Source organism: Ranitomeya imitator, chromosome 1, assembly GCF_032444005.1.
Source record: "Ranitomeya imitator isolate aRanImi1 chromosome 1, aRanImi1.pri, whole genome shotgun sequence".
Classification (NCBI taxonomy): domain Eukaryota; kingdom Metazoa; phylum Chordata; class Amphibia; order Anura; family Dendrobatidae; genus Ranitomeya; species Ranitomeya imitator.
In genome coordinates this window covers 867,604,986-867,629,450 of record NC_091282.1, presented here as the reverse complement: position 1 = coordinate 867,629,450, position 24,465 = coordinate 867,604,986, and the positions used below count along the sequence as shown (strand labels likewise).

At 40.4% G+C, this 24,465-nt stretch overlaps 1 protein-coding gene across 4 annotated transcripts in view; it reads left to right on the top strand.

Annotated features, from left to right (window-relative positions):
- The window catches only part of CSGALNACT1 (chondroitin sulfate N-acetylgalactosaminyltransferase 1), a 503,870-nt gene that overhangs the window by 375,588 nt on the left and 103,817 nt on the right, over positions 1–24,465 (top strand). For all 4 annotated transcript variants that reach the window (XM_069742516.1, XM_069742534.1, XM_069742525.1 and 1 more), the window contains one exon: positions 20,134–21,034. In XM_069742516.1, the coding sequence (XP_069598617.1) occupies positions 20,404–21,034 (631 nt within the window). In that variant the 5' untranslated portion in view covers positions 20,134–20,403. The remainder of the gene's footprint in view (positions 1–20,133; positions 21,035–24,465) is intronic.

The following is a 24,465-nucleotide window of genomic DNA, read 5'->3' as shown; positions in this document are numbered from 1 at the left end:
GCTGCAGCGATATAGACAATGAGCCGATCGCTGGAGCGTCGCTGTTTAGGTCGCTGTAGAGACTTAAAACACAGCAACTCCAGAACGATGCAGGAGCGATCCAGTGACGTACTTATCGTTCTCGCTGGTTGTTAGCTCCATGTGAAAAAAGCAAATCTAGATAAATCCACGGTAATTGGAAAATATACAACAAATCCCACCAAAATTAGAGGAACATAGCAATAGTAGGAATCTAAAACATAACCTTTAATATATATAAGGTAAAAATGTATGCAAAAAAAAACAAAACAAATATCACCCCACACCAATATAATAGTATTCAATGGTGTAACCTGAATAAAAAAACACCATTTATATATGATACCAAAAATGTTTATGAGGGTGTTACATGTTACATGGAGGGTGGCATGTCCTTATGTCCTTTTTTTTAAGCACTCGTGCACTTTATCTCCCAGGCAGGCAAGTCCCCTGATGAATCAGCCTGCGAGGAAACGCGTCGGGACATCTCAATAGGGAGAGTGCAGGGCATGATAATGTCCAGGGGTAGCTGTGGACTGCCCTTGTAAGGGCGGGAGTCTGGGACTGTAGGTTTATGAATAGCCCCTTAGGGATTGACAGGGTATTGTCTCCCGGCATTGCTGTTATATGGACTTTTCTCTACTCCAGTGCATTGCGGGCTCCACCTACTTCGTTTATGGCAATTGGTGAGATCATTCCTGTTTTAACTACCTTTGTTGTTACATGATATTTCTTTTCTTTTGCCTTATCCCCTCCTGCCTTCTTTTATTCTTTTGTCTGATACCTGCCAATATTTGTACATACAAGTTTACCCTGCTGAACATTTTTTGCACCTAGGTGTGTATGTTTATAACTAGCGGTATCTTGGTAGCGTGGGACAGCACACTGTATGTGATAAGGCTGTTCTCATAAACATTTTTGGTATCATATATAAATGGTGTTTTTTTTATTCAGGTTACACCATTGAATACTATTATATTGGTGTGGGGTGATATTTGTTTTGTTTTTTTTTTTGCATACATTTTTACCTTATATATATTAAAGGTTATGTTTTAGATTCCTACTATTGCTATGTCCCTTGTTAGCTCCATGTAAAACGTTGCTGACATCGTTGCTTTTGATGTCAAACATGACGATACACGCCGACCTGACGATGAAATAAAGTTCTGGACTTCTAGCTCCGACCAGTGATGTCACAGCAGGATCCAGATCGCTGCTGCGTGTCAAACACAACGAGATCGCTATCCAGGACGCTGCAACGTCACGGATCGTTGTCGTTCTCGTTGCAAAGTTGCTGAGTGTGACGGTACCTTTAGACCAAGGTGTACTTTCCACTCTGGCTAATAGAGGGTTACCACAAGTTGGGAACATCTGTCTGTTATGTCAATAAGCCCTAATGGGCTCTCTTCATGAGAACTTCTTTGAAGGGAGTATGTCAACATAAAATGACTGGTGCTCCTTTTATCTAATTGTTTTGCATCTGTTTCCCCTCTCCTCTTTTTTGACTGACAGCAGCCAGAGGAGGGTGGAGAATATCACCATGGAAAATATCACCATAGTTAAACCATAAATCATATCAATAAAAAATAGGTTCCATGACTTTTCCTAAGGATTGTTCGATTTATTTTCTAAGATAGCTTCTATAAATGTTGAGTTGGATGGACTTTTGCATTCTGCATTTAGTTACTGTAGCTTAGTTGTTCTCCTGTTGCTGATTCTGAAGAAGCTTATTTGCCGGCTTGATGTTGTCCATTGGAGAAAACAACAGGAGCGCCTGCAGGGCAGTAAGGAACTTGCACACTGCATACAGTAAAAACTATTGATGGCTATATTTTAATTGACAGCATTGGGATTACGCCAGACTGCATTCACCAGCAAGAGTACTATAACCTCTATGACTCTCTCCAAAGGAAAAACAAGTGTAAAATTGCTGCATCTGCCAGGAACTAATTTACTTAATAAAGTCCTTGTAATCACGCATGGCATTAAATAGCAGTTCAGAAATGAGGGATAGGTAGGAAGCTATGTATGCAAACCATTGGCATACACTCTGTATCTAAGGTATAAATTGTTGTGAAAATAGGAATTAGATATAAAGACACCAGTGCTCCCTAATGAAAGTACTATCCATAGCAGCTGGAATCAAACAGCCAGGTGCCAGGGCTGACACAAATGAAATAATAATGAAAAGGATTGATTCCGCGCTTTAGGATGGACCACTAAACAACAGACGTACTGGCAGAGTGCAAGGAAACTGCCTGCTGCTAATTGTGAATATGCCCAATAAAATGTAGTGCGCGTGCAATATAGACATATAGTACACGCCAGCACGACACTCAATGGTGTCCTGCACCAGTACCAATCTGACTCACCAGGTTCCCGGAGTGTAGTGGATACGCAGGGTTCCGGATGTATGGACGGCTGTCAGATTTCCTGGGGGCGGTCCTGTCAGGCGGGGATTGGGCAATGGAATGGGCTGACTGCAGCTGCAGCAAGACGGCGTGGTGGTAAGTCGGCATAGAGCCAGAGAACGCCCCGGCCGGTGGCGTCCCTGGATACAGAGAGGAAAAAATGGCCGACGAAAGCACTCAGCATGTGACGTCACAAGAGCTGCGAGGTGCTGCTGGGGCCAAAAAGTATCCAACGCGTTTCGAAGGATCACAGTCCTTCATCAGGGTTACCGCTTACTTGGAAAACCCAGCCTTATATAGATCTAAACAACCTCTCATTCATATCACCACATTTCCCCAATTGATCCAGATTGACAGAGAAGGTGGAGTCTGAAAATAGCCCAGAGACCCATATGTGTGTACACTGGAAAACCAGCATGCTGAGCATATCCGGCAAAGGTATATGCAAAATAAAAAGTGCCAATAATTACTAAGGAATGTGTGCCAATAAAAACTTATATACCGTAAGTTACATAATTTAATTTAATAAAAATGTTAAAACAAATTTTAATGATAAAAACAAAGCGGGAATATCCGCTGAATACAAAGCTAAATAGGTATAAAAAAGATAAAAATATATATCTCTAACCTCTAAGGGCAAAATTGATAACTCCAAAGTAACTCCTACTGGGTTGGAAAATCTCAAAGCGTATAAGCCCGTCAAGGCAGTAAAATGGATTTAAATATATCAATTCTTACAGTTACCATAAGTAATTGTCTGTCTGGTGTCTAATAGGGGAAATTCAATAGGAGGGAAAAAAAGTTGCCACAATCTTGGTCATCATTGTGACATTAGAAGGCATATAGTTCCAGTCCATAATTTAGACCCTTAGGGGCCAAACCGTTTAAAGAGAATATCCATTTGGATTCAGCTCTAGACATGGCTTCTATGAGGTTGCCCCCTCTGAAATTTTATTGGATTTTTTGGATTCCCAAAAACCGAACACCTTTTGTGCACTTGTTGTGTTTCTCCAAAAAATGCCGTGAGAGGGGGTGGCCCACGTATCCTTTTTTGATGTTTAGAAGGTGTTCCTTAATGCGTACCATAAGTCGCCTCTTGGTTCGGCCTACGTACAACTTTTTACATGTACACTCAATTAAATAAATAACTTTGGTGGTATAGCAAGTGAAGTTTTCCTTGATACTAAATGTAAATGCGGTCTCAGAGTCGGTAAATGTAGATTGGCAAGATCTATTTGGAGATGTATTAATGCAGCAATAGCAAGTGCCGCATGGTGTGAATCCAGCCAACGAGTCATTGAATGTGCCAATTTTTTGCTTATGAGTTTTAATTGTTGGAGCCACCAAACTGTCTAAGGCTGCCGTCACACTAGCAGTATTTGGTCAGTATTTTATATCAGTATTTGTAGCCAAAACCTGGAGTGGAACAATTAGAGGAAAAGTATAATAGAAACATATGCACCACTCCTGCATTTATTACCCACTCCTGGTTTTGGCTTACAAATACTGATGTAAAATACTGACCAAATACGGGAGCCTAAGGGTCAGGCTTTTCTGTATATAAACCTGGGGACAGGTGGTAGGTACTCTCCAATGATCTTGTCTCTCTGCAAAGTGGCCCAATGTTTTAGTATAATGGACCTGAATTTATTATGACCAGCATGAAATTGTGTAATGAATGGCAGTTGCTGGATCTGATCCTGGATACTCGGCTGAATTAATGCTACTGTATTTGTTTTGTGTATAAGGCGCCCTCTTGGAGTAGCTCCCACTTCATCCTTTGCTTGTTCTAGTAATGTGTTGGGGTATACTTTGTCCAGGAATTGTTGCGTAAAACCCCCCGCCTCCTTATTATAATCATCCAGGGTGGTGCAATTTCGTCTTACTCTCATATATTGGCCTCTAGGGATATTCGTAAGCCATACAGGTAAGTGGCAGCTGGATATATAGATAAAGCTGTTGGAATCCACTTCCTTTCGATAACATTTGGTAAGAAGCTTATTTCCTTCAATATACACATTGAGGTCCAGAAAATTGACGCTTGTGGTGTTAATCGTTTGCGTAACCAAAGTTATTCTTATTTAGACTGGAAACAAATAGGTCTGGGAACTTGGTGAGTCAGATTGGTACTGGTGCAGGACACCATTGAGTGCCGTGCTGGCGTGAAAATAAGAATGTTTTAACATAATTGTAAATACTGCATATTATAGGTAATTGTGCAAAATCTAATATTTGGCTGTGAACTATATCCCACTCATTTTTTTTTTTTTTAAAAAGAGGAAAAAGTTGTATTTTTAGAATTGAAATTAACTGAGAAGTTCAGCAAAGGCCTAAAAATTATGTAGTCACTGGATTGATGGCAAATATTAAAAGTACAATCTGATTTAGAAGGATATTTTATCAATGTTTTCATCTTAAATGCAATTGGCAATAGAAACCAAAATAAATGAAGAAGAATTCTAGCTTTGTCAACCAATGTATTTCATTTGTAAAATTTAGTTCTCGGTCCAAGGCAAAACAGCTTTCTTAGGAACAAGAGTAGTGACCTTATTTCACAAAAACAAGGGTCAATATATCTGTTTCCCAAAGGTGTTCTATAATATTTTGAGAGAAGTGAGTAAACGTGGTTAAAAGCTCAGAGCACTATGGGGGGCATATGCCCATTGAGCAGGAGCCCAACAGTGAGCACAGTCTGGATGGATGCCAAGGCATGCACCCACCATAGCTACTCACCATTACTATGTACTTAAACAAATGGTATGTAGTAGCAAAACACGTCTGCCGGCCCGATCACTGCGATCCCTGGGAATCTTCCCGGGGGCTACAGAAAAGGCCATCAAGGTCCGAATGTGGGCCGGAGATTTCCCACCCCTGCTTTACGCAGTTTTCGCTCTACTAGACACCTAGCAGCCCCATTATGCCATTATAGCAGCCTACTCTTAGTAAAGATGCAGCTTCAAACATTTTGTTTCCAAATGGCACAATGACACAAATCACTAGCAAACGCAGTACCCGCTGGGCTAGCCAAGCTTAGGGCAGTAATTGACTTTCAAATTATTTAACTTAGCTTGAACCAATGTTAGCATTAATGCAAGCAGACACAGAATGGACGCAAATCATATTAGAAACTAATTTTCCAGTTTATCTTACTGAAAAAATACACAAATGTAATTATACTGTTGTCTTCCTTGTGAATAATATGTTTGAGTAGAAACAGTGCCATGACATCATTAATTATAGGAATACAGAAACCAATTTACAGTCTTTCTTCTATCCTCCCACAATTGGCATCAGTAGAAATATAAAGTATTCTTCCCACCATGCTAACTGAGACATGTAGTGGAAGACTGATTGGCATGTCAGCAGTATACTTCTCATATCTTCTACTATTGGCAATGCTACAGATATTTTCTAAGGTGATATGGATAATGTTTTGAACCATTTTTTTCAAAAAGCATTTGCACTATTTGAAGTAACATCCTTTTAGGTTTGTTCCTGCTCCATCTTCTGCTGCTGTCAGGTGCTGCCGCTTTGACTCCCAAGGCGGCACTGACAGATTTTATCAACATCCAGCACTTCAGTAATCAATAATGTTGCACTTGGTTTTGAGTTCACCATTCAGTCAAAAGCTCTGAATAAAGTTTATTCCATACAAATTAATGTTTACTGACTGGCCAGTAAAGGGGCTGCTAATCAAACCAAATATAAGGCAGAGGTATGTGACCAATCATCCTACGCAGGTCCTAAATAAATACATACATACATAGATACATACATGTAGTCATGGCTAAAAGTGTTGGCACCCTTGAAATTGTTCCAGAAAATGAAGTATTTCTCCCAGAAAATTATTGCAATTACACATGTTTTGTTATACACAAAAAAAAGAGAGAAAAAAAGGCAAATTGGACATAATTTCACATGGAACATCAAAAATTGTTGGTACCCTCAACTTAATATTTGGTTGCAGACCCTTTGGTATAAATAACTGCAATCAATTGCTTCCTATAACCATCAACAAGCTTCCTACACCTCTCAAATGGAATTTTGGACCACTCTTCTTTTGCAAACTCATGCTCCAGGTCTCTCATATTTGAAAGGTTCTTTCTCCAAAACATCAATTTTATGGTCTCTCCAGATGAGTTCAACAAGATTTCGATATGAAATCAGTACTGGTTAGTTCAGAACTCTCCAGAGCTTTGTTTCCATCCTTTTATGGGTGCTTCTTGAAGTATGTTTGACTTAGGAAGCAAACTCAGCTTTCTCACACTGGGCACAGCATTGCGACTCACAATCCATTGGTATTCTTCAGATTTCATGATGCCTTGCACACATTTGAGGCTCCCAGTGCCAGAGATGGCAAAACAACCCCCAAACATCTATGAACCACCACTATATTTCACTGTAGGTACTATTTTTTTTGTAGGCATCATTCCATTTTCAGTAAACAGTAGAATTATGTGCTTTACCAAAAATCTCTATCTTGGTCTTATCTGACCACAAGACACTTTGTCAAAAGCTTTTTGGCTTACTACAGTTTATTTTAGAAAACTGCAGTCTAGCTTCTATGTCTCTGCGTGAGCAGTGGGTGTCTCCTGCAATAGAGTTTCATTCAAAATTAGCGTTGACACTGATGCACCCTGAGCCTGCAGGATAGCTTGAATTTCTTGATTGGGGCTGCTTATTCACCATCTGGACTAGCCTGCATTGTAACATCTCATCACTTTTTTTCTCTGCTGTCCACATCCAGGAAGATTAGCTACATTGCCATGGGTTGTAATCTTCTTGTGCACTGTGTACAAAGGAACATCAAGCTCTCTGGAGACTAACTTGTAACTTTTGAAATTGTTGATATTTTTTAACAATTTTGGTTCACTTCTCTTTCTGTGCTCCTTGCTTAGTATGGCACGCACAGACACATAATACAAAGATTGAGTCAACTTCCACCCTTTTTATCTAGTTTCAGATGTGATTTTCACATTGCCCACACCTGTTACTTGTCACAGGTGAGTTTGAACGAGCATGACATGCTTGAAACAAAGTTGCTAACTCACAATTTTGGAAAGGTACCGTTGAAATAATTTTCTGGGAGAAATACTTCAATATGTGGAACAATTTCAAGGGTGCCAACACTTTTTGCTATGACTGTATATACAGTGGCAAGTAAAAGTTTGGGCACCCCTCGTCAAAGTTGCTGTTTTTGTGAATAATTAAGCAAGCTGAAGATTAAATTAATTCTTAAAGGCCTAAATTTAAAGGTGACACATTTTCTTTGTATTTTAGGCAAAAATGTTTTTGTCATAATATGTATATAATATATAACTGGGGACACAACCTATTTGTGTTGTGACTAAGGTACTTTTCTTTTTAAAATGAAATCTGTTAGCAGGTTGTCTCCTGAAGTGTAGTCCTCCTGCTCTGTGTGATTCCACGCTACCAATGATTTGCAGCTTTCTGCCATGGTGTACACAGCTGTCAATTATTGGTATAGGGGAGGTGTTAGGCTATGTGCACACATATAATGGTCCACTGCGGATTTTTCTGCAGTGAATTTGATAAATCTGCAGGGCAAAAACGCTGCGTTTTTGCTGCAGATTTATCGCGTATTTACCGCGGTTTTTACTGCTGTTTTACAACTGCAGTTTTCTATAGGAGCCACTAATAAACCGCTGCGGAATCCGCAGAAAGAAGTGACATGCTGTGGAATGTAAACCGCTGCGTTTCCGCACGTTTTTTTCCTCAGCATGTGCACAGCGTTTTTTTGTTTCCCATAGGTTTACATTGTAATGTAAACTCATGGGAAACTGCTGCGGATCCGCAGCTGCGGAAACGCCGTGGATCCGCAGCGTTTTCGCCATCGCGTGCACATACCCTAACAGTGCTCAACATTCCTTGTAAGTTCCCACTTGCTGTTTTTTCAGCAGCAAAACCTGATCTAAAGTCAGTAAAGAAGCTGCAGAAAAAAAGCAGGTTTTGCTTATTTTTTCTTGTTTTATGTGTCTTTTTTCTGTGTTTTTGGCATGCTATATTTGTCTCTTATGCATGCTAATAAAGTTTAGTGCACAGAAAAAGTCCTATTCTACATTATCAGGTTTTGGCACAAAAAATGCAGCAAAACCCGACACCTGCGTTTTTGCTGCACATTTTTAGTGTTTTTTCACCACCCATTCATGTCAATGAAAAACCCTGAAAAAAACATGAAAGAAGTGACATGTTCCATTGTGCAAAAAAACATGCAAAGCACAAAATACTGATGACAAAAAAAACAAGCTGTGTGCATAAAATTTCTGAAATCTCATATACTTTGCTAGTACTCTAAAACGCAGTGAAATTTTGCAGTAAAAAAGCATCCAAAAAACGCTACTAGTGTGAACTTACCCTCAGACAATTGTGATATCTGCAGCAGAGGAAAAAAATATTTGATCAAAACTGCGGCAATCAGTCCAGTAAGTGACACATAACTGGAATCAGCGTCTCGGCCCTACATAATGTTGCCTCAAATTACATCAGTAAAAACCCGATGACATATTATTATTTTTTTATCATTATTATTCTAGGACATATTATGTTTTGTAATAATATAGGACATAATTCAAGATGAATTTTGTAGGTACAGGAGGAAATTACATGGTCTATAGGTAGATATCAGTGCATTTTAGGAAGAGCAAATAGAAACTTTAGTATCTTGTTGTGTATCCTTGCATCTTACTATCCATTTGCTGTACATAAACACTCGTTCTTTCATATGGTTTCCTGGTCACATTAATGCATCATTTTCTAGTCACACTGGCAGCAAGCTTGTTATTTTATTCCCAGCAAAAACAGCAAACGCCACATCATCATGCTTACTGGTTCTGCTGCCAGACCTGGCGCATGTCCTGCTGACTTTGGATGTAGCTTGCTTAGGAATAAAAGGCACTCTCATTAAATCCTTGCAGCTGCAGAAGGGGATGATGAAATGTTTCAAATTTGTAAGAAGTTATAACACAAACTCTTCACACATTGCACTGATGAGAGAGCTACAGTAAGGTGGAGGTGACATTTATCTGACGTGTCTACAGTGAACGTAGTGGAGATGATGTGCAATTTGTACTATTTGTGGTACAGCCAATGATGTACGGGAACATAATCTACAGGTTACTCCAAGGTTAAATGTTTATCAGGAGTTTTATGGCATTTTATTGCTTTCATAGAAATGTAGAATGGTTGCAAGCAAACATTGAGGACACAACAAGACATAGCCAAAGGAATATTTTGCTCCAATGATTTCCCAAGTTACATCTTCATGCATTTAGATTGGTATTAGGACAGGGGACCTGCAATGGTTTTGAGGGTTATCCTAAAGGTACCGTCACACTAGACGATATCGCTAGCGATCCGTGACGTTGCAGCGTCCTCGCTAGCGATATCGTCCAGTGTGACAGGCAGCAGCGATCAGGCCCCTGCTGTGATGTCGCTGGTCGGGGAAGAAAGTCCAGAACTTTATTTGGTCGCTGGACTCCCCGCAGACATCGCTGAATCGGCGTGTGTGACACCGATTCAGCGATGTCTTCACTGGTAACCAGGGTAAACATCGGGTAACTAAGCGCAGGGCCGCGCTTAGTAACCCGATGTTTACCCTGGTTACCATCCTAAAAGTAAAAAAAACAAACACTACATACACGGTGAGTCATTGGACGTGGTATATCTCGATTTTTCCAAAGCGTTTGATACCGTGCCGCACAAGAGGTTGGTACACAAAATGAGAATGCTTGGTCTGGGGGAAAATGTGTGTAAATGGGTTAGTAACTGGCTTAGTGATAGAAATCAGAGGGTGGTTATAAATGGTATAGTCTCTAACTGGGTCGCTGTGACCAGTGGGGTACCGCAGGGGTCAGTATTGGGACCTGTTCTCTTCAACATATTCATTAATGATCTGGTAGAAGGTTTACACAGTAAAATATCGATATTTGCAGATGATACAAAACTATGTAAAGCAGTTAATACAAGAGAAGATAGTATTCTGCTACAGATGGATCTGGATAAGTTGGAAACTTGGGCTGAAAGGTGGCAGATGAGGTTTAACAATGATAAATGTAAGGTTATACACATGGGAAGAAGGAATCAATATCACCATTACACACTGAATGGGAAACCACTGGGTAAATCTGACAGGGAGAAGGACTTGGGGATCCTAGTTAATGATAAACTTACCTGGAGCAGCCAGTGCCAGGCAGCAGCTGCCAAGGCAAACAGGATCATGGGGTGCATTAAAAGAGGTCTGGATACACATGATGAGAGCATTATACTGCCTCTGTACAAATCCCTAGTTAGACCGCACATGGAGTACTGTGTCCAGTTTTGGGCACCGGTGCTCAGGAAGGATATAATGGAACTAGAGAGAGTACAAAGGAGGGCAACAAAATTAATAAAGGGGATGGGAGAACTACAATACCCAGATAGATTAGCGAAATTAGGATTATTTAGTCTAGAAAAAAGACGACTGAGGGGCGATCTAATAACCATGTATAAGTATATAAGGGGACAATACAAATATCTCGCTGAGGATCTGTTTATACCAAGGAAGGTGACGGGCACAAGGGGGCATTCTTTGCGTCTGGAGGAGAGAAGGTTTTTCCACCAACATAGAAGAGGATTCTTTACTGTTAGGGCAGTGAGAATCTGGAATTGCTTGCCTGAGGAGGTGGTGATGGCGAACTCAGTCGAGGGGTTCAAGAGAGGCCTGGATGTCTTCCTGGAGCAGAACAATATTGTATCATACAATTATTAGGTTCTGTAGAAGGACGTAGATCTGGGGATTTATTATGATGGAATATAGGCTGAACTGGATGGACAAATGTCTTTTTTCGGCCTTACTAACTATGTTACTATGTTACGATGTTACTTACCTACAGCCGTCTGTCCTCCAGCGCTGTGCTCTGCTCTCCTCTTGCACTGACTGTGAGCGTCGGTCAGCCGGAAAGCAGAGCGGTGACGTCACCGCTCTGCTTTCCGGCCGCTGTGCTCACACAGACAGTACAGGAGGAGAGCAGAGCACAGCGCTGGAGGACAGACGGCTGTAGGTAAGTATGTAGTGTTTGTTTTTTTTACTTTTAGGATGGTAACCAGGGTAAACATCGGGTTACTAAGCGCGGCCCTGCGCTTAGTTACCCGATGTTTACCCTGGTTACCGGCATCGTTGGTCGCTGGAGAGCGGTCTGTGTGACAGCTCTCCAGCGACCAAACAGCGACGCTGCAGCGATCCGGATCGTTGTCGGTATCGCTGCAGCGTCGCTAAGTGTGACGGTACCTTAAGTTAGTAAAGACACAATGTTTTCCCTGCTGTCTCTTGTAGGGCTAACCATTTAGAGCATTGTTCATGGACTGTATTAGGCCTCTTTCACACGTCCCTGTCTCCGGTATGTGTGGTCAGTTTTCACACGTACCGGAGACACCTACACACGTAGACCCATTCAAATGTCCGTTTTTTACCTTCATCACGGTCGTCAAAACGTCCCACACACGTGCACACAGAGAACACACACTGATGTCTTCCGTGTGACACAAATATTACCCCACCGCCACACGGCAAGAGGGAATAGCCAGGCAAAGCACCAGAAAAGTCGCATCTAATAGATGCACCTTTTCTAGGCAGCTGCAGGTTGCTGTTTTTAGGCTGGGGGTGCTATATCAATGGCCCCTTACCAGCCTGAGAATACCAGCCCTCAGCTGTGAGCTTTAGCAAGGCTGGTTGTCAAAAATGAGGGGGGACCCCACGCTGATTTTTAAATGATTTATTTAAATAATTAGAAAAACAGAGTGGGGACCCCTCTAGTCTTGATAACCAATCTTGTAGAAGCTGACAGGGCAGAGGGTTGCAGCCCCCAGCTGTGAGTTTTGTCTGGATGATTCAAGAAAATAGGGGGGAACCCACGTCGGGTTTTTCATTCATTTATATCTTTAGATTGCAGCCAGTGGCTGTGGGGTACCCCGATCTTCCGCACCTACTCTCACTGTTATTTGCGGCAGCAAGTGTCGGATGATTGGGGTAAGAGTCCCAAAAGCCCCTACCTGCTGTCGTTCGGACTTTATTATAGCGCTCATCATTCTCCTCTGCTCGCTATCAGAGCAGGGTAGAATGATGAGAGCTGGCAGCATGCTGCGATTGTCTCAGACCGAGGAAAACGGGCGACAAAAAATCGTCCGCTGGTAGCTGCCCCATAGTGTAACATTGGTCCAAGTGCAATGCGATTTTTTTATCGCATTGCACTCGTCCGTTTAAGTCACCAGTGGGACGCTGGCCTTTGGCTGGTTTCAAACATCCGCTTATGTTCACACATTGCATTTTTGCTGCATTTTTTTATGCAAGTTAAAAGCTGCTTTTTACAGTACCAGCAAAAACTATGAGATTTCAGAAATATGCACACACTTGTTTTTTTTTCTTCCTGACTGAACTGGAAAACTGCATGTGAATTTTTTTTAGCATTTTAGCAGCATTTTTAGCAGCATTTTTAGCAGCATTTTTTTTTAGCAGCAATGAGTAAGTGCAAAAAAAAGCATCAAAGAGGCAGCAAAAACGTTGCCAACTGATTTTCCAGTATTTTTAGTGAAAAAAGGCAGGTACAGAAGGTTGTGAAACCCATTTATTTTTGTGATTTTCCCAAGATTAAACCAAAATGTTTCCTCACCTGCGAATGGCAGTTAGGATTAATACAGTTTCATTAAATTAGTGATCTGTGTTCAAGTAAACATTGCCTGACCAAGGTGTGAAATTAAACAGCCCAACCCACTCAATGGCCCTGACCAATGTGCAAAAGTGAATATAGTTGTTTTTACATTTGCAATTGTGTATTTTTTCATGAACTTTTTTGTTCAGAATAGTCACTATTTTCTCAGACGACTAAATCTTTTTTTCACTAAATAATTTGATCCAATTTCCCTTTTTTCCAAAAATGTTTTATGGTTTTACCTGTATCTTGCATTAGTGGTCTACTATCTTGTATTGTTCATGTATTGTTCATGCTTGTATGGTGGAAGCAAAATTGAACTTTGGAATAATAAACGCAGCAAAATAGCCAGCAAAACCTGTTTTTTTGTCTGTATACCCAAATTTCATAGACCAATTAATGTACAAGGCGTACCTCCAACATAATATATAACCAAACAAAAAGGGAAGTAGCATACCAAAATAAAATATAAAAGAATTTTTATTTGACAATATTTAAAAGCCAAACAATACGAATAATACATACAAAAAAGGGGTACAAGCACGGCAAAGTGAGTCCAAGGCAGTCCATAAAAAATGGTACTATATATACATATAAATATAGCAGTAATAAACTGGAGTATACGTTTACATGCAACAGCAGGCTCTGGATTGCAGAGAAAAAAATGACCAAAATGTGCCTACTAAAAATAATAACTAGTACCTATAACAAAATAGCCAGACGATGCTGAAAAGCTATGCTAGCAAGAAAAATGACAAATCAGTATACGAAAGTCTAAGAGTGGTATGAGAACCTACTAGAGACTGCGGGTATATAGGGCCATATGCTGGTATATAATACAAAAATGGTGACGAAATGGTATAAGGCTATAAGGCAATGCCATTAAATAAGTATCAGTGCATAATGCTACTAGGTGAATACCAAATTGCGCCTATGTAAAAGCCGTACAGAAAGGTCATTAATAAAGTAGTGGCATTGTGCTCATACCTGCTAATGAATGAATCTGCCTGGGACAGGAAAACCCCGACGCGCGTTTCGCAGCGTAGCTTCTTCCAGGGGGACGACCCCCTGGAAGAAGCTACGCTGCGAAACGCGCGTCGGGGTTTTCCTGTCCCAGGCAGATTCATTCATTAGCAGGTATGAGCACAATGCCACTACTTTATTAATGACCTTTCTGTACGGCTTTTACATAGGCGCAATTTGGTATTCACCTAGTAGCATTATGCACTGATACTTATTTAATGGCATTGCCTTATAGCCTTATACCATTTCGTCACCATTTTTGTATTATATACCAGCATATGGCCCTATATACCCGCAGTCTCTAGTAGGTTCTCATACCACTCTTAGACTTTCGTATACTGATTTGTCATTTTTCTTGCTAGCATAGCTTTTCAGCATCGTCTGGCTATTTTGTTATAGGTACTAGTTATTATTTTTAGTAGGCACATTTTGGTCATTTTTTTCTCTGCAATCCAGAGCCTGCTGTTGCATGTAAACGTATACTCCAGTTTATTACTGCTATATTTATATGTATATATAGTACCATTTTTTATGGACTGCCTTGGACTCACTTTGCCGTGCTTGTACCCCTTTTTTGTATGTATTATTCGTATTGTTTGGCTTTTAAATATTGTCAAATAAAAATTCTTTTATATTTTATTTTGGTATGCTACTTCCCTTTTTGTTTGGTTAACTGTTTTTTTGTCTGCAGCTTTTTTACTGTCAAGAGATCAGGTTTTGGCTGCAGAAAAAAAGCAGCATGTGAACATAGCCTTATTCCATAAGTAACTCCCATAGGGTTGTGTAGAGTGTAAAACGTAACCTCAGCATGGTCATGGCAACAAACACTATAAACACGGTGGCTCAATGGTTAGCACTGCTGTCTTGGAGCGCTGGAGGCCTGGGTTCAAATCCCACCAAGGACAACATCTGCAAGGAGTTTGTATGTTCTCCCCGTGTTTGTGTGGGTTTCCTCCGCGTTCTCCAGTTTCCTCCCACATTCCAAAAGACATACTAGTAGGGAATTTAGATTGTGTGCCCATCGGGGACAGTGAAGATAATGTGTGCAAACTGTAAAATGCTGCGGAATATGTTAGCGCTATATAAAAATAAAGATTGTTATTATTATACTAGCTGTACTACCCGGCTTCGACCCGGTTAATAACTGCTGTTAGCAAAATGGAATGTGTTAACAAAAATTTATTCTGCACACAAAAACCACAAAACAAATAGATAGAAATGTAATTATTAAAAGCAAAAACTAAGCTAATAGAAGCATTTCACAACATATATTTCATCTTGTTTTCATGTCTGCAAGCCTCGCTTCCCTCTCCTCAGAAAGTTCATTGACCCTTGAGGAAGCAGCTCTTGTTCTCTTGTCTGCAAGCCTCGCTTCTCTCTGTTTAGAAAGTTCATTGGCTCTTGAGGAAGCAGCTGCTGTTCTCATGTGTGTCAGCCTTGTTTCTCGGTCTTCACATTTTTCATTGGCACGTAATGCAGCTTTTCTTTTTGCATCGGCTGACATTCGTGCCATGGAATTCCTTTTCTTATGAGTCATTATTGTGGTAAAAATAGTCTGTAACTTGCAGTTTCTATATCTTCTCACATAGAGGTAATGTGACTGACATCAGCCTTTCCACCAACACACCCTAACTGACATGCTATTATCTCGCACAAGCTTTGTTATACTGAGAATGTCCTTTGTTGCCTATATTAACCAATCAGAGCTCAGATTAATTAACTGTAGCAAAATAGAAGCTGAGCTGTGATTGGTTGCTATTGGCAGCCTGATAAATCCCCAGCCAACAGGAAGCCCTCCCCCTGGCAGTATATATTAGCTCACACATACACATAATAGACAGGTCATGTGACTGACAGCTGCCGTATTTTCTACATGGTACATTTGTTGCTGTTGTAGTTTGTCTGCTTATTAATCAGATTTTTATTTTTGAAGGATAATACCAGACTTTTAGGGCGAGTTTCATGTGTCAAGTTGTGTGTGTTGAGTTGCATGTGGCGACATGCATGTAGCGACTTTTGTGAGATGAGTTTTGTGTGGCGACATGTGTGTAGCAACTTTTTGTGTGTCGAGTTGCATGTGACAGGTTAGTGTAGCAAGTTGTGTGCAGCAAGTTTTGCGCATGGCGAGTTTTGCACGTGGTGAGTTTTATGTGTGGTGCGTTTTGAGTATGTGCAAGTTTTGTGTGAGGCAACTTTTGCATGTGTTGCAACTTTTGTGCATGTGGCAATTTTTCCGTGTGTGCAAGTTTTGCTTGTGGTGAATTTTGCGTGAGCCTAGTTTTGCGTATGGCGAATTTTGCGCATGGCGAGTTTTGAGTGGTGACTTTTGTGTTTCGACTTTTATGTGGCGAGGTTGGTGTATGTGTGATGAAATGTGTGCTGAGGGTGGTATATATGTTCAAGCATGTGGTAGTGTGTGGCGTATTTTGTGTGTGTATGTTCATATCCCCGTGTGTGGTGAGTATCCCTGTTGTGAATTCTGTTGTCGAACTCCCTCCTGAGGTCATGAATGGTATTTCGGCGAGTTCTGTCCATGGACTCCCTCTGGTGGCTGTGAGTAAAGCTGCTGCTTCTGAGGTTCCTTACACAGGTGACGTGGTTTATCCTTTGGTTGGCTGCTCTATTTAACTCCACTCAGATCGTTACTCCATGCCAGCTGTCAATGTTCCTGCATTGGTTCAGTTCACTCTTGGATCTTTCTGGTGACCTGTCTTCTCCAGCAGAAGCTAAGTTCCTGATAGTTATTATTTGTTCATTGTTTCCTTGTCCAGCTGGTTATCATGATTTTGTCTTGCTAGCTGGAAGCTCTGGGATGCAGAGTGACATCTCCGCACCGTTAGTCGGTGCGGAGGTCTTTTTGCACACTCTGCGTGGTCTTTTGTAGTTTTTTGTGCTGACCGCAAATATGCCTTTCCTATCCTCTGTCTGTTTAGTAAGTCTGGCCTCCCTTTGCTGAAACCTGTTTCATTTCTGCGTTTGTGACTTTCATCTTTACTCACAGTCAATATATGTGGGGGGCTGCCTTTTCCTTTGGGGAATTTCTCTGAGGCAAGGTAGGCTTTATTTTCTATCTCTAGGGCTAGCTAGCTCTTAGGCTGTGAAGAGGCGTCTAGGGAGAGTCAGGAACGCTCCACGGCTATTTCTAGTTGTTGTGATAGGATTAGGGCCTGCGGTCAGCAGAGCTCCCACATCCCAGAGCTTGTCCTGTGTGAGTTTAACTATCAGGTCGTGCCGGATGCTCCTAACCACCAGGTCCATAACATATCCCATGTTGGGGCCCCACCTTAGCAACTGTACGGTATATACTCTTTGGCACCATCACTCTCATTCTTTAAGTCCCCCTTGTTCACATCTGGCAGCTGTCAATTTGCCTCCAACACTTTTCCTTTCACTTTTTCCCCATTATGTAGATAGGGGCAAAATTGTTTCGTGAATTGGAATGCGCGGGGTTAAAATTTCACCTTTCAACATAGCCTATGATGCTCTCGGGGTCCAGAAGTGTGACTGTTCAAAATTTTGTGGCTGTAGCTGCGACGGTGCAAATGCCAAACACACACACACATTCAGCTTTATATATTAGATTTGTCGAAATACAACATACAAATAGAATCTGTATGTGGTCACTAATGGCAGCTGCAATATGTAGGGTTTTAAGAGATTATTTTAGTTCTACCTGCTAAATCGAGACTAAACCCGTAGAGATCAATGAATGTTTTCTGCTCGTCATAGTGCATCCAGTGTTTTATTATTTGGCAGTGAATCCTTTTGTGCGGGCCATTTTATCACTTTCATTATAGTTGGCATTATTACCAAGGATTAGCGTTCTAAATACCTGAACCATATTGTGGTCATTTGCTGCGCTGCTTTCAATATTTATAAGCGGAGACAAGCTGTTAGAAATACCAACAAGGTCACTTACCAGTTGCCTCCTTTTCAATACCGGACGATGTTATGTCTTAACTTTACTGTATGCCAGGAAATATAAAGAGTGGAATGGATATGTAAATTATAGGGAAATCTAGTGTTAAACATACAGCCATGCAACGTGGACTTCACAGTCCCATGGATGTTCCCAATTTCCCATCCATTGATAAATGTTGTCCTGTATTTGACCCTCACAGTAAGATTAATGCTTCTTATGAGTGATTTACTTGCGGATAGCCATGCTTCCATTGGATGAACAGGCTTTTTTTTTTCACAAGGATAGCACATTTAATCCCCTGGCCAATTTAATCCCTTGGTACCCCTACAGCAAGTCTAATAATTCAGTGGACTGTGTGCTCATTGAACCAAGTTTATATTGACGTTTTACACATCTGTTTTTTTTTTATAAATATTTTTTAGAAATAAATATATGCAGTGTGTATGTATGTATATATTTACATACAATTATATTAATTTGTAATCTACATATATTTAATATCTAGAATTAAAGTAGACAAGTGAAGATCTTTTTTTAGCAACCTTATGGAAAGTATCATTTTGTATCAGTCAGTGATGCACTCATAGAGCTCTGAAATAGGCATCCTGAATATGTCAGCCATAAATGTTCAGTATATAGAAGTTGTTTTATTCAGATTTAACCTTCATGATGCCTTTATTGAGGCAAACGGATTCCATGCCGTGGAGCAGTGAAAACTGTGTGCCACTATACATTGCCTCAGTAAGGCATTAGATTATGAAGACATTCTCTGACTGAGCACAACGCAATTTTTTTTTAAACGTTAGAATTTACATGAAATCTAACTAAAAAGACCTGAATATGTCTCTGTTTAAAATAAAGTATTACCGTAACTTGTCCAATAGAGTTCAACAAACACTAGATGATGGCTTTGTATGGACCTGTAGGGCATGATGAAGTGGTAGGTGACAAGTGAGTGGTCTGTTAGTGTTAACAGAACCTCCACTGACAGATGGCATATAAGACAATATGTTCTTCAATAATTACTCATGAGGACCTATAGCACACCACGTTTGTTGGTCACATTTAGCAGGATGAAGCCTTATGTAGTAGCAAACGCAACTGAAGAAGCTGTCTAATAAAAGTTAATTTGCACCTGATAATATTCCAGTAGTGTCACTGGTAGTATAGGTCGTCTGTAGGACACTCATGGAGGGATCACAATATCAATGTCATGTGCCTTTATCTTTCAGCTTGGACCCTCTGCATGGTTCACTAGAGCAAGGCTCTCCAATGATGGTTACTTGATATGCATGAATAGTCTCCATGAGTTTTCTCCTTCTTCAGTTTCTCTCTTAGGGCTCTTCTCAACCGATCCAAACCTTGGTTGCACCAGATCCTCTGTCGGACACTTTCTTTTGACATTGCATCATCTGAAGGCTTTTAGCCTATCACAGTTGCTCATATTCCTTGTTCACATGCTGACTCTTCTCATTTTAGCACCAATGTACAATATATCAACGACTTAATTTTTGTCTCTCACTTCCCCCATGGAATTTTGTGGCACAAAATGTATGACACGACTCTAAGCATTAAGCATAATTCACACAAGGGATCATGTATGAAAAACAGCTCAAAGACCTACTGATAGGGAATGTAGATTGTGAGCCTCAGTGGGGACAGTGATGATGATGTCTGTAAAGCACTGTGGAATATAATGGCTCTATATAAGCAACGTGTAATAAATAAAACATATCAAAATAAGGTAGCTTTTTCAGAAAAAAAAGTGTCAGGCAGCCGTCAAAAAAGGGCAAGTAGGAGGGGCACAACTCGCTCTGCAATTAAATATATTCAACACTCATGGTGCCAAATTATAAAGTAAGAATATCCCTTGTACCTGTATTCACATGTGGTTGGATCTTCTGGTAAATAGAGTTAATCTTTATATAAATGTAAATTTGAAAGATCCACTTTGAAAGTTTTAATGTAGATATAGAGTGTTTTATCTAAACAAATTGTAAGATGGAGAATGCTAACTAGCTACTGACCTTTATCTATTTTTCCATTTATCTTCTAGATCCTAGATTATACATGACGTCTGACCATCTTGGCTACCATGACAGTGCTTGCTCGGGAGCTTATGAAGATTTTTTTTTTTTTTTGGATATCTGAACCTTGGTTGACAAACTTTTTATACATTGTTAACTGATGTAATGCAAGTTTTCCGCGGATGGGACAGTGATGGTTCCAGTCCTTGATGTCAATGTGATTATGGATGAGTATTTTTCTTATGGACTGGTTTGTTTATTAGGAAGAAGATGATGGACTTCTTTTTTTAAATGCAAGTATGGTACGCCGAGGACTAATAAGTTGGATTTCTCGGGTGGGGATCATACTTGTCAGCCTTTGCTGTATTGTTTCAGTTTTGTATATGCTGGCTTGCACCCCAAGAGCTGAGGATGAACAGCTGTTACTGCCACGAGTTAATGACCCAACAGGCAAAGAAGGCTACCATGCCATCCTGCAGGAGCGTGAGGAAGAGCATCGGAATTATATTACTAGTCTGAAAAAGCAAATTGCTCAACTAAAAGATGAACTTCAAGAACGGAGTGAACAACTTAGAAATGTTCAAGGCCACTCCAGTGATTCCCTTACAGTCGCATTTGATCATGCGAGTTCGGAGAAGACACAAACAGACCTCTTAGACTTCTTACATTCCCAAGTTAGCAAAGCTGAAGTATATAGTGGTGTGAAGGTTCCCACTGAGTATGCTGCCATTCCATTTGATAGTTTTACTCTGCACAAAGTGTATCAGTTGGAAACAGGACTTACTCGCCACCCAGAAGAAAAGCCTGTAAGAAAAGACAAACGGGACGAGCTGACTGAGGCAATTGAGGTAGCCATGGAATCTTTGAACAGTCCTGAAGAGGGAAACGACAAACCTAAAAGAATGTACACATCCTCTGATTTCATAGAAGGTATGGTAATAACGATTTGATGGTTCTTATGAATACTCTGAAGATGAGTTTACATTTTGGAATCATTTTGTGAGTTTCTGTTTCTGTCAATGTGCATTTAGTCATTATATGCACTGCACATAGAGGTCCTTCTCAGCTAGTGCTATCGGCACTTTGCGAGATTTTCTACTTCCTACCATTGTGATTTTTAGAGTGAAAGATCCACTTTTTTTATTCATTTGCTTCAGGAAAGCAGAATAGTCATATACCCTTCTATTTTTGCAAAACTATATACAGTATATATTTTATTAAAACATTCACAACATGTCTAATTATAATTATATTCAAAAGTAAAACTTTACATGATTGGGATTGGTATAGCCGTCTATAAACCACTTAAAGGGAGTCTATCAGACAATAAAAGCTAAGCACATAGCATTCAAAAATCATAGAATCACAGAATTATAGAATGTTAGAGTTAGAAGGGACCTCTAGGGTCATCGTGCCCAACCCCCTGCTCAATGCAGCGCACGATTCACTGAACCATCTCAGACAGATGCCTGTCTAGCATCTGTTTGAAGACTTCCGTTGAAGGAGAACTCACTACCTCTTGTGGCAGCCTGTTCCACTCATTGATCACCCTCACTGTCAAAAAGTTTTTGCGAATATCTAATCTATCAGCTCCCTTTCAGTTTCATTCCATTGCTTCTCATGTTTTCATGTGCAAATGAGAATGATGATCCCTCTACACTGTGACATCCCTTCAGATATTTGTAGACAACTATTAAGTCTCCTCTTAGCCTTCTTTTTTGCAAACTAAACATTTCCATATCCATTCCTCGTTGGACATGCTCTGCACTCCACTCACCAACCTGGATTCTCTTCTCTGAACTTGCTCCAGTTTTGCAATGTCTTTTTTTAAATGTGGTGCCCAGAACTGGAAACAGTGTTCCAGATGAGGCCTGACCAAGGAGGAGTAGAGGGGGATGATTATTTCACATGACCTAGACTCTATGCTTCTCTACATCCTAGAACTCTGCCTTTTTTTGCTTCTGCATCACACTGTTGACTCATGTGCAACCTGAGATTTATTAGTATACACAAGTTTTTTTCACACATGCTGTTGCTTAGTTCTATTCCTTTCATTCTGTAGATGTAATTTTCATGTTTCTTGCCCAGATGTAGAATCTTGCATTTCCATTCTATTAGTTGTTGCCCATTGTTCAAGCTTATGTAGATCCTTCTGAGTCTATTCTCTGTCTTCTCTAGCATTAGCTATCCCTCATAGCTTTGCATTTTCTGCAAATTTGATTAGTTTACATTCAGTTTATCATTTATAAAAATGTTGAACAACACTGGGGCCAGGACAGAGCCTTGTGGTACCCAAATTGAAACACTCTTCCAATTGGATGTGCAACCATCCATGTTCTACAGACTTCTTCATCACGACGAAAAAACACATTTTTTTTGTCCTGATGAAGATGTCTGCAGTACTTTGAAATGCACCAACTAAAAAAACGATATTACCACTTGTCTGGACTTGAATGTATTATAATGATGACCAGCAGAACGGATCATCCACAAATCCTCTTTATCTGTGTCCCTAATAGTTATGTACATGTTATGTCAAGTTGTCATATATAGCAAGCCTGTTTAACCTGTTTGTACCAAGATGAGTCACTCTCTATCAAAATGATCAGGAATAACTTATTGATAGATGAAGGTCCAACTGCTGTGATGTATACCAATCCAGAGAATTGGGCCTGTCAGAACCACATCTGAATGTAGCGTTACTTGGGCATGTGCACCTCAACTTCATTCATTCATTCTGGATTCCTACAGAACACGGAGGGCATCCTTCAAATATCTTTGGTAGTTCCAAAGAGAATGAGTGGATTAGAGACGTCATGCTTGACATCCACTCTACTCCGACAGAACCCATTCTGGTAGCCTCATCTGTTGAACCCTTAGGCCAGGTTCACATTGTGTTAACAGCAGCCCGTTCAACACATACGTTAACAGGCTGCTGTTAACGCAAGTGCCGACATTCCATCGCGCTAGCGCAGATAGAGCATCTGCTAGCTCTATCTGCGCTAGCAGTGACGGACCTGGAAATGCTGCAGCCCGCGTCTCTGGGTCCGTCACTCAATGACGGCACATCCCTAGCGCACGCCCATTGTGGGCGTGCGCTAGCGATGCGTCCGACATAGGAATTAATGGTGGCGTTAATTGATTGCGTTACACCGCGTTATGCCGCTGTGTAACCTAGTCTGTCTAACGGACGCCATTAACGCAATGTGAACCCGTCCTTAACGATCAACAAATCATCCACTATGTACTTGGTAAAAACCCTTTAGTAATTATTGCTAGTTAATATCCCAACTCCTTTAAACTCAAAGATTGGATTTAGCCGCTATGCCATTTAGAAATAACTTGCAAAAGTTTGAAATTATGGATAATAATTATTAATGGAATTTAGTTTAAGGTATAGAAAAAAATGAATAATTTAAAATGTTATGTTTTATATCCCTTGTACATTACTTTTTCCCTCCTGGGAATATAAATAAGTGCTTTCTAATTTACTTATTTCTATTCACCCATGCAGAAACCACCACCATTATAGCACTGTATGCCTTCATAATCTCCATTTTTTTTTTTTATAGGAAAATGTTTTCTTGATTTATAATTTAATAGAACTGCTCTTCTTTTGTTCATTGAAGTCCTCGAAAATAATGACATGTTTGTATGCAATGTCCTTCTGTACAAAGATGGATGAGCAGATTTCCTTTGCAACCTTTCCTTGCAACCTGTTTGTTCCCTCATTCAGTATGAAAATGAATGTCTGACTTATATATGATGATCAGCTCAATGTAAATTTAGTCTGACATTTTTAAGTGAAAGCTATCAACTTGTCTGAAGCACTTAAGTCACATTCAAAACCCTGTCTTGTGCTTTGCGCTCTTTCTGCATATAAGTATTGTTTATCTGTTACAGAAATACAAACAATTATTGCTTAGTTTTCGTATATTGGCTAGGTCTGGCTATTAGTATGCATGGCATTACATTCAGCACCTTTAATTTGGTTAATAATTCTACAACATATCGGCATAAGGTGTGTACTTTTTCCTTGCCTTCCTTAGTCTTACAGTACCTATGTAGAGTATGTATACTATGTTCACAATCTGAAGCGCCTCAGATGCAGATGTGAAGGTAGCCTAAATGTTAAAGGTACCGTCACACTCAGCAACTTTGCAGAGAGAACGACAACAATCCGTGACGTTGCAGCGTCCTGGATACCGATCTCGTTGTGTTTGACACGCAGCAGCGATCTGGATCCCGCTGTGCCATCGCTGGTCGGAGCTAGAAGTCCAGAACTTTATTTTGTCGCCAGGTCGGCGTGTATCGTCATGTTTGACATCAAAAGCAACGATGCCAGCAACGAGCATAGGGCC